Source organism: Thunnus albacares, chromosome 8 (genome assembly GCF_914725855.1).
Source record: "Thunnus albacares chromosome 8, fThuAlb1.1, whole genome shotgun sequence".
Classification (NCBI taxonomy): Eukaryota; Metazoa; Chordata; class Actinopteri; order Scombriformes; family Scombridae; genus Thunnus; species Thunnus albacares.
Genome location: NC_058113.1, coordinates 11126414 through 11137939, shown reverse-complemented (window position 1 = coordinate 11137939; position 11526 = coordinate 11126414). Strand labels below are relative to the sequence as shown.

General features: G+C 40.3%; 2 protein-coding genes across 2 annotated transcripts; both read left to right on the top strand.

Annotated features, from left to right (window-relative positions):
* The first annotated feature begins 139 nt into the window (after positions 1–139).
* Positions 140–4088, top strand: nsmce2 (NSE2 (MMS21) homolog, SMC5-SMC6 complex SUMO ligase). Its single transcript, XM_044360399.1, has 6 exons — positions 140–478; positions 1009–1121; positions 1436–1589; positions 2692–2783; positions 3017–3123; positions 3667–4088. Exons 1-6 carry the CDS (start codon positions 364–366, stop codon positions 3776–3778), a joined length of 693 nt encoding a protein of 230 aa, XP_044216334.1. The 5' UTR covers positions 140–363; the 3' UTR covers positions 3779–4088.
* A 3231-nt stretch (positions 4089–7319) lies between these two features.
* Positions 7320–9692, top strand: lratd2b (LRAT domain containing 2b). The gene is made up of 2 exons (XM_044359907.1): positions 7320–7492; positions 7802–9692. The coding sequence occupies exon 2, from the start codon at positions 7995–7997 to the stop codon at positions 8817–8819; it is 825 nt and encodes a 274-aa protein (XP_044215842.1). The 5' UTR covers positions 7320–7492; positions 7802–7994; the 3' UTR covers positions 8820–9692.
* Positions 9693–11526: the final 1834 nt, after the last annotated feature.

Genomic DNA, 11526 nt, shown 5'->3' with positions numbered 1-11526 from the left:
CCTCAAAACTCACAAACATGCAGTCAGTCCACGCGCTGAGATGGTCATGGAGCTGCGGGAAGCGTGCGTGCACTGCTACGTCATTGACGACCTGCAAAGCCACGCCCATCCGGGTCAAATACAAAACTTTTTAGTGAGTCCTCTTTTTTCAGGCGGGTGATTTGCGTGTTTCCCTATAATGTAGCGTTAAACTACCTTCTGTCTGTTATCTTAATAGTATCATTACTGAAACACAGTGACACAGACACACATCATACAGCCGCTCTTCATTTAGCTACATAACGTTAAACGAAGCCAGCTAAGCTAAGAGCGGTTAGTTAGCTTAGTTAGCTTAACTAGTTCGCTGAACTAACGTCAAATAAAATGTCTCTGAGCGCCGTACTCGGAATATTATCAAGCCTGAAGTCGTGCCAGGCAGACATCGGGACGGGGATGGACATAGTGACAGATGTGGCGATTGATCTGGCGGAAGCTCAGGGTAAAAAAAAAAACCAAACCCTCTCAGTGTGTTTGTCACCTTCACTTGCTTTGCTCCTTCTGTTTTTTCAGTCTGTTTTATTTGTTGAGGTACTTCAGTATTTCCACTTAATGCTACTTTATACTGAACTACCTTTAAGGGGAAATATTGTGCTTTTTACTCCATATTTATCTGACATCTATAGTTACCAGTTACTTCTAAGATTTGACTTTTACATACTAAACATGATCAGTTATGACATGATGCATTGAAAAATAAACTACCCAACTGTATATTCAATAGTTCAAATTAGCTGAACCAGCTACAACATTAATACTGCTTAACGTTACCTCTTAATGCATCAATATGATCAATAACATAGTATAACACTAAGGGACATTCTGCGTATCAAGTACTTTTGTATAGCATTTGTTGCAAATACGTCTGTACTTTTAGATTTTGAATGCATTGAATTGTCTAAATATTTTTACCAACACTTTGTATTATCAACACAAGTCTTCCTGAGGTAACTGGCAGCTTTTCTGTCACAGATGGAGAAGGACACCCTGGCATTAAAGACATGGAGGCCATGATTCTCGAGTGTGCCCAGCTGGACAGGGAGATTAACTACTTTGTTGATGTTGTGCAACAAGTCACATCAGAGGTGAGTGAGAGCAACCTGGCATAGTCTAAACACGTGAGTGGAAAACATGTTTACCCTCTACCACTACTAAATGAACTAGCCATCCTTGAGATGCTGGTAGAAGGGCTTCACTTAATGAAAACAGCATAAGGATGACTTCGGAAGGTCATTCAGTGCTCACAGTGGCTGTTGCTGTGCTGTATACACCCAGGTTTTCTGTAATGGCAAGTCTAAATGTCAAGGTGTGAAGTTTTTAACATCAGGGGAAACAATGAAGTTGATTCTAATAGTAAAGGTCAAGGAAATAGCCTTACCTACTTTCTAACTTCCTGTAGGTTACTACACAGCAGCCAGAGGCCATGTTCAGCCTGTCTGACAAAGTGAAGGAGCAGTTTAATGAGAGAATAGCCAGACTCTCTGACACCGAGCTGCAGAATCACCAGAAAGTAGTGGCCTTCAAGGACAGCATCAGGAACTCTCTCAACCAAGGTAAGACCTGTGGAGGAAAATGGTCTGAATTTTATGCACTGCTACACTCAGTGAAATGTATTCAGGACTAATAATAGACTTCAGTAATAGCTTGCAGGAGGGACGTTTAGCCAAGGAGAGGGAGAGAAATTATTGGATGTATCCCTTTTTCAGGATAATTAGCTTCATTTTAAACACACAACTCCCTTTGTTTATTATTGAATTATTATGTTTACCTGTCACCCTGTAGCTGTTATTTTCTGCTTTTTAATTGTTGTCCTCATTACACCCAGATTAAAGAGGTGGGCACACACCGACAATGCCATGCTTTTTAGGTTCTCGGCGTGAAAATAATGTTTTTTTTTTGTCTCATTCCCAAAAGTCAGATCACATTATTCAGTAAAAATGTGAAAGAACATATTTGAGGTGTGAACTTTGTAATCTAGGGTGATCATACAGTATGAGATCATTTCACATGCAGTAATGTAATGTATTCTCTTTATGTATCAGACATTATTATCACTTCATGTTCCCATTGAGATGTACTTTTTGAAGCTTGCATCCTCCTCTCATAAAGGCTGAGATGAAAATTCAAAACCTTATTTGCTGTATTGTTATATCGTCATCTTGAGAGTTTTAGAGGTAGTACATGGAGTTTTTTTTTTTTTTAATACCCTGAGCACAGTATGACCTTTGAGTTATTCGATAGTTGTAGCTGCACTGGGACAGCAACAATAGATTTTGTGAACTTTATACTTGAGCTAAAAATGGGAAGATTGCTATATGTGTGGGTGGGTGCGCTGGATTCCTGTGCACCTGTGCGAGTGGGTGAGATTTGTATGCACACATGTAGGTAACTGTACATCTGCTGGTGTAATTTCTTAAGCCTATTTATTTGTAGTTAACATTAATGGTTTAAGCATTTGATAACATCTGTTGATAAGCTCTGAATCTATTAGTAGCCTGTGTGGGACATGTTGCTGTTTTCCATCGTTAAGACTTCATCCAAGCCCATGTCCTTGCCTGCTGGATATTTTCTTGTCAGTGGTCCAGTTCATCTTTTATTAATGTGTTTGGACATTTGGCAGTAAGTTGTATGTATGTATGTATGTTGTGTTTTCAGCCAACCAGGAGTCAGCAGAGAACATGGAGGAGCTTGATGAGGACATTGCTGTTACACAGAGCCAAGTCAACTTCACCTGCCCACTCACGCAGGTACACTACTCCAGCCTGGAGATGTTTTATTTTACTTTAGAGCAATGCATGGTGTCACAGATTTCTATTTCACCCCTTATTCTTATTTTATACTGCTTTCCTCTTTTATAACTGACAATAATATTTTTTTTCTCAGTAAAACATAGAGAACCACCTTGATTTGCTCTATTAGCAGCTATACCTTGGTCTATGTGTTTGATTTTGTAACACACTGCTATGCATCTGTATTCAAGGTGGAAATGGTAAACCCGGTGAAGAATAAGAAGTGCAACCACCACTACGATGAAGAAGCCATACGGGGCGTGATCAAAGCAAGACACAGCCAGAGAAAGAAATGCCGGTAAGACACTCTCCCTTGGAGAACTGTTAGAGAGTTGAGTCAGGTTTTACAGCAGTAAACAGGACGGTGTGGGAACCAGCCGTTTGCCTTAATTCACATTTTCTTTATTATACTGCTTTGATGTTGGAATCAAATTAAATGTGGCTGGTCCTTGAGGAGGACAGATGAAATCCCAGCGCCGGTCTATGTTTTCGTCAAAGAAACCTGCCTGTCGTCGTCTTGAGTCCTGACTGTGGTCATGGCGCACAAATTACATGCACAATTATAGCGGCAATAACCAAGAGTTTCCATATTGTGATTAGGTATAGGACTGATTAGATTTTCTCATACTGTAGCAGTTGTTCATTCAAGTCTTCAATGGTATCAGTGCTTTCATAGAGCACATGTACTCCTTGGAAACACATATAAGGATGAGAACACAGGAAAATTTGACATCTGGTAACTAGCTTCAGTTCCCATCAGAGTTGGGTTTGTGTGAAATGGTGGCATGTGTTTGTGTTTGGATGCCCTGTAAAGGTGACCCTCTCTTTCTCTGTCCTCTAGCTGTCCTGTAGTGGGCTGCGGAAACACAGACATTAGCGAGTCAGACCTGATTCCTGACCAGATTCTGAGGAGAAGGATCCAGAGCCAAAAGAGGCAGAGCAACCGGACATAGTACTCAATATTTTAATTTGAGTAATTTATCATAAAGCTCATGCCTTGGTTATTGTTATTTGCATAATAACAAAGGAACATTTTGTTGGCAGTATTTTCAGCTTAATTGTTTTCATCATCAGTACACTGAAGTTGCTGACCTATATTTGCTGGTTTTTATGGATAATTATTATTTTTTTTCATTTTCTAAGCTCTGCTGTCCAGTTGAATTTTAATTTCAGACTTGTTTGCATTTCAGCTGCAGCATTTTGGGTACTCAAGTCATGTTGAATGTAAATAAAGGCTGCAGATATTTGCATAAAATAATCAAACTTGTGTATGTGATTAGGAGGATGTTTGAAAATATTTAAAATGTTTTTCTGTCTACATGATGCAGTAAGTTGACAGAGCCACAAGAGGGCAGACAATTTCAGCTCCAGGTATGCTGTAGGATTATCAGAATAGTAGTGACCCCCACTGGTGATAATAAAGCCAGGGAGAGCTGATGTTAGTCTTTCTAGTCTTTTAGTCAAAGTAAGTGTTTGTGTACTTTTCATACATTTGTATCTGACAGATGAATATTGCAGATGTTAAGTTTTTATGATTTATGATGCTCTTTTTCAGTATAAGACAGTTTCTCTTTAAAAAAAAAAAAACAGTTTAGTGAATGAGATATAAACAAACCATCCTTTCACATCTGAGGGAATGCACTTATCTGATTAAATTCCTCTCTTATTGCCTGCTCTCACTCACTAGTAAGGGTCTTTGCACCAAAGAGAAACAAACAAAGACTGTGTTGAGATGAAACTAGGTGAACCTAATCTTTTAATAACTTTGCATCTGGCATTTTTAAAACATCTCTAATTGCTCTTTCCTCCAAAAAGTGCGTCATACAGCACTAAAAGCATTTCGCCAATCAAGATATTAACCAGCAACAAATGTAATGTTGACTCATTCATTTCTCCATTGCTTCAGTTTGAATTACCACTGTCTGAATCTAATCTTGTTTACTGCACAACATGTTATGTCACAGGTAATTTCACAACAGTTCGGTTTGTGGGAAAGGCACGCACTAATGTAAGTCAGCATTGCATTCGCTGAGCCATTAAGCTGTTTCTTTGGAGGAATGCAGAGCTGTAAATATCCTCGGAAATTCAATCACAACATCGTACGGACACGCAGAGCTGAAAAAACCCCCACAATCAATTCCCCATAGTTTTCCTCTGGTTATGTTTGATCTGGAATTCACATTCATCTGTTCAAAAGCTCCAAGATGTAGGTATAATGGCTGCCTGAGACGCTGTAAGCCTCAATATCTGGCTTGTCCAAGGAGGATTTTACCTTGGCTGGGAGCAAACATAGTCTCACTTCCTGGCACAGAAGTCCTGGCAGGGCAGTGCCAGAGCTGGATGGAGAGGGAGGAGATCATGGGTACATTACAAATTCAGGTGGTTTGGTCCAGGTGTCATGCTTTTCTTTCACTGCCTTTTAGGGATAAATCCAAACAGCTTGACAGTCCCCATCACAGAGCGCTGTTTCCAAAGTTGACACACTTCTACAGAGTTGTCAAGGAAACTATTCTCTCTGAGGTTCCCCACATGACCTCCCTCTCTATCAATTTTCTTAAGACCAGAAAAGTGCCAAAATCAAAACCTGTACTTGGATGATCGTCCTGCATTCCTGTGCTCACACTTATAAATTGCAAACTGGGAATAGGCCTTTTTCATGGAAGACCTTTTGACATGTTAGAGTAGGGAAAGCACAAGTGTAAATAGTAAAATTAGTGATGGCTGACTGCTTACTGTTGCTTATTGTTAATGTTATTAGTGATGCCTGTGCTTTTCCTACTATGACAAGTCAAAATGCCTGCTGTGAAAAATACCTACTGTAAAGTTGAATTTAGGCAAGAGTGCATTTCAGAGATATTTACCACCACTGTTTTGATGTCCCAGCTGGCATTACTCATGTGTAGATCTTTAGCTCAAGATGTTTGGAGGCAAAATGTAAAAAAAAATTCTGTTTGAAGTAGATGTTTTTCTTGCTGGGAAAACACAGAATGAACCATCTAATTTTGTAAAGTCAGTTTGGATTTGACCAAAAATTCAATGGAAAACTGAATAAAATAAACGCCCTCGGTCCTACAGCACATTTGATTTGATCAAAAACATTTTGTTGTGGTATTTCCTGTTCGAAAGAATGAAGAAAACAAATGTTAATAGCATTTACTCTCGATTAGTAGTATTTTTCAGGTCTTTATAACTAATCCTTAAGTTACATCATGGGTTCATGTACACACAACGTCCATTGCTGAAGAGATTTCATTTTATAATCTGATTTCACTGTTAAACATTTTTCCGTCATACTGTAGCACACAACTTGTTGAATATTAAAGCTTGAGTGGGGGAGTTTTACATATAAATGAACATCTGTTACATTCAAGTCCTTGCCAAACAAATTCATGATTTGCCAGAGCTGAAGGGGGGAACAACCGTGGATGTATAATAAAAACTGTATACAGCGTTGGAGGTGGGGCCATGTTCATTCCTATGAAAGTTGCTCAGTGGTGCATAAAGCCAAAAAAGCCACTTCCCGCTGTAAAGAAATAACCCAGATGAATGCATAATGCATACACCAGAGACTTCCGCTGGCTGAGCCAGCTAACTTCCAGTTTAGCCCTCCGCTAACTAAAATGGGGATAAAATGATTCAATGGCTTTTCTAGACTTTCCAAATGTTATCCGTCCAAATGGATCAAATTCTGGTAGTGAAACGAGCCATTTTGTGGGGGTTGTGACGCTCAAAAAATGTATCCACCATTTTACAGCCGCAACAGTAGTGATGGAGTAGGCCACAGCAGCTAGGAGGCATAAGCACGCATTGACTGTATTTGTGTAATTACTCTGCCAGAGGACGGAGACAAAAGTCCTGCACTGTAGATTTAAAATATTGAAATAATTGTGAGGTAAACTGACTGACTGAACTGTTACCTGCCCTGTAGCAAAATAAAGTCAGGTTGTTGCACATATTTCTTTGGTGAAACTTATCTGGTGTTGATTACATATGACAGAACTTCATGAGAAAGTGTTGCACACAGCCTAGATAGATGTGTTTCTCCACATCCTCAACCATTCCTTTCTTGGCTTCTTTTCCTACAGGATGAGTCTGCTAGTCTCAGTTAAAGAAAATTGTGATATTTTTAATAATTTCCTTGTGAACAGTTTAATAGGATTACAACTCTTTTTCACTGTTGTCATTAAGTAAAAGATTAGGTATAATTCAAGTATACTGTAAACCTTTGTTAATTACACCCCAAACTCATGCATTTATTTATGTATTCTTCTTCTTCTTCTCACTATTATTATTATTACAGTAATAGTAACAGCTCGAATTGTTTAGGATCATTTGCTCCCTTTGAAAAATCACTGTATTGATCACAAATGGACTGTAGTGGAATTATTAATCTCACCTCAATCTCGGTTGGAAGATTGAATATATAAATGAGATGAAAAACGCGTACTGTCGCTTTAAAAGGCAACACCTCCCCGCCGTCACTAGATCCTGGCTGAGTTTCGCTGCAACAAACACTGTGGTTCATACAACAGACAGTCTTTACAGCAGAGCAAACCACACGACCGCCTACAATACAGGAAGGAGTGCAGCTGCCAGCACAGAACCAAATCCTGTTTATTTTACCGATGTGACAACAGAGACAGCTGCTGTCAGGAGCTGAACTACAGGTGAGTCCTTCTGCTGCCCAGTGACTTTACTGTGGACTGACCTGAAGAAAATAGTATTTCTAGAGTACATCTGAGAGAGGCTTAACATGACAGCAGAAGTGTGGATGACATCTTACAGCACTGAGGTGGTGTAAAAAGTAGAAATATCAGTGGTTACATGGCAGAGTTTCGTAGGAAACTATGAGGTCTCCCAACAGGTGTGTCAGGTCACACCTGTTGGGAATGTAGACTACGCCTGCTAGTTTGACTTGCAGATACGCTTCTTTTGACCTCACTGTTTAAGCTAAAGTCTTGTTTATTTCTGTACAGGTCGGCGCAGTTGGTGGATGTATAGGCCTATAGCTGGACATGGATTATTGGTGCCCGTCTTCACCGCTTTGGATTTAGTTGAGACACAGCACAACCTGCGCCTCCATCCGTCTGCTCCAAGTGAGGGCGCCAAGAACAGGTGGATCCTGTTTCTGTGTTCAGCTTAATAACCCTACACCCACCTTACACCTTTATGGGGAACCAGGTGGAGAAACTAACGCATTTAAATTACGCAGAGGTGCCAACGTCGGACCCAAATGGGTTCGACCCGGACGACGACGGACCGCGCATAGGCGTCTCTTACATTTTCTCCAACGACGACGACGACGAGCAGGACGACAATTTGGACCACTTTTCATCGGAGAACCGCCGGGTGAACCACGAAGAGAAGCCCTTCGACCCCCAGGACGAGCTGGAGTGCTCGATTTACTACCGAGAGGAGTGCGTCTATGAGAGGAGCACCGGAGCCGCGACGCACTCTGCGGAAAGTCTCCTGAACAAGTGCAGACCGGGAGACCTGCTGGAGTTTGTGGCCACTGGACAGTATCCACACTGGGCTGTTTACGTCGGGGACTTCCAGGTGGTTCATTTGCATCGGGCAGAGATTAAAAACAACTTTCTCACCGATGTCAGCCAGGGCAAAAAAGGCAGGATAGTGAACGGCCTCTACAGGTACCGTGCGCTCCCGCCGGACGTGATTGTGCGCAACGCCCTGGACAACGTCGGGTTGAGAGACAGAGCGCTGTTCTGGAGAAACTCGGAGTGTTTTGCCGCCTGGTGCCGCTTTGGCAAACGGGAATTCAAAATAGGAGTGGAGATCAGGATTGGGAAGCAGCCGTACAGGTTAAAATTACTCTTTTCAGAAAAGAAGAATCATGTCCTGGAGTTTCAGAGCCTGGAGGACGTGATCATGGAAAAGAGGAGAAATGATCAGATTGGCAAAGATGCTGTTCTGCAAGAGCTGGCCAACCACCTGAACACAACTAATGAAATCAAAGAGGATCATTTTGTCAAGTAATAGTGGATGCTGTGGTCATCTGGTCAGAATTTGAGCCATTGAATTCAGGAGATGCTCAGTGGCTCATGCACAGTTTTCCTGCTGAAAAACCGAGCATGTGTGGTGGTGAGGGAGCCTTTATGCCCCCAGTCAACCAGTGAAGAGCTTTGTCTGTGTGCTTGGGTTCATGTGCCACCCTGCAAACAAAAATCTTGAGAGGGGGCTTAAAATTAATCAGAAATCTGTTATTTCTTCAAACTGAGAGGAAAATCCCATGTAAGTTGGCTGACATCTGGGGTGACACTTGACTTTCACTCTCAAGTGCATCAGCAAAGCAGATCACAAGGGTCAAAACAAAATTCCCTCAAGTAAATTTACACTGAAATCAAGTGAAAATGGAACACCCTGCCCCCCTCTTCTCAGAAAAATGAAATTTTATGCACTCAACCCAAGATTAAGTGACTTGTTATGATGGATACATTTACATCAAAGCTGCACCCGCAGTCTAATCATTTGGGGATGAAGTCAGAATTTAATTGCCCATAATTATCTTTCTAATCCAATGAATCTTTGCACAGAGGAGTAAAACCTCTCCAATGTACTTCCACCTGAAGAGAGCGCTGAAAGCACTTGCTCCTGTACAACTCAGGTGTTGGAGACCAATACAGAGCGGAAGAGACTGCTTTTATTATTGTGTGTCAAAGTTGAGGATACCTGTCTGTTGCTTTATATCAAATCATCACAGCTTTACCCACTCTTTGACTACTTTATGGACACTGCTCACAGCTATGACTGTGCAATTTTATTGATTCATCAGTTAAAACAGTTTATTTTTTTGAAAAAAACAAAAGATGTTTGTATGAAGGAATATGGAAATAAATATATATTTGTCCAGTAAAGTTTTTTTTTTCTTTTTACTGAAGGACTTTTAAATGATTTAAATGATTTATGGGAATGTTGGTATAATGCTTATCAGTAATTTCAAACAATGCATCTCAGGGAAAAGTAGGAGAGTTTATTCTGTAGTCTAACCTGCTTCCTAAACACCAGCATAGTTTTGAAAGCAGCTACACCACCACCACCATCACAAATACTAACTCTCACCCAGGGGGAACCACCCGGGGCTCTACCTGTTCAACTAATAAGATCCCTGCTTTTTGTTTACTGCTATGTGGTGAACAGCCTTGGCTGCCACATAGTTAAAGTTGCTAATGCTGCCAGTTTTGATCAAAATATTTGCCTCAGAGCAGCAGCTCCCTGAATCGACCTAAACACCAGCTTTGTTAACTTGTGTCAAGTTGTATTCCAACTGGGCTGGACATTTTGCTTTGTTTACACCTCTGCCGACTGAAGATAAGTCATTTCTGAAAGTTTTGCCGCAGGCTTAAAATGTTCTTCACCCATATTTGGCGTTACTTCCTTCCCCTGGAATGACAGCATTCATTAAATTTTGGGCAAAGGTGCAGTTTTGTTTGTGTATACCCACAAATAGGCATTTTTTTACCCAGCCAAATCACATCTCCCTTTAGTTTCTTTAAAGATACAGAATTAAAATGGAAATTATGTGTAAAATAAAATTGCTGTTTAAATAACTTGATAAGAATACAAATGTGATGGGGAAAATAGGCCCTCACATTATAAGCGGAAACTGAGATGTGTGGTATTTTAAGTGCAGATATTTCAGTAATGTCAATTGATAAATGCTTGTGAAACACAGTGTGTGCACATACAGAGGCTGCAACGGAAATGATACCAGGCTCTAAGGTTACTATGAGATTTTGTGGGTTTTTTTCTCTCTCTCTCTCTGTGTTTCAGAGGAAGTTCAAGATGCTCTCAGTCAGTAGATAAGTTACTTTGCCTGTTTGGTTTCCTCTGGTGATATTTACATAGAGATAATGCAGCAGTCATTTTGCTGCAGGTAACGTCCCACTGGACCCAAAGTAGGATCATCATCAGCACTGGTACCAAATAGGAAAGCTGCTGGACACATTAGCATTTCTTCAATTCTCTGTGGTGTATCACAGTGATGAAATATGAATTGTGTGTGTGTGTGTGTGTGTGTGTGTGTGTGTGTGTGTGTGTGTGTGTGTGTGTGTGTGTGTGAGTGTGTGAGTGAGTGATGCATATTTATGATAAACAGTCTTTTTTTAAAAAATTTATTTATTTATTTATTTATTTTAGCACAAACTGAATCTGAACAGCATTGGGTAAAGAACACAATGTTAAAGCAGCTGCCAGTGCAGTTGTGTAATTGTGAATATTAAGTCACATTTTTCATCATGCATGACAATGCTGAAATATAATCATACTTACATTATAGCACATGCAATTAAATTTTCTCTCCTGGTCTCTGCATATGTATGCCAACATTGCACAGTAACTGATACATTATAAAAAAAATACCAGTAGCCAGTAGAAAAAGCCACCATGCTGTCAACTGAATTAATATAAATTTGACCGGTGTTTTATTGTGATTGGTGGTGGAGGTGTAAAGACCCCCTGTGTTGTTCTTTTGTCAACAATCAAAGGTATATTTATGTTCAGTGTTTCTAAAAAACACACTCTGTATCTTGAGGTCTAGCAAACATGTTGAATGCATTTCCTTCCTCATAAAACATTGCCAAGCAGATTTTTTTGAATACTTTAAAAACTGCATTGTTTACATCCATGTTTGCTAGCTTCCAGTCTCCTTCTCCTGACGTATTGCTAAGTTTTTTTGTGTATGTTA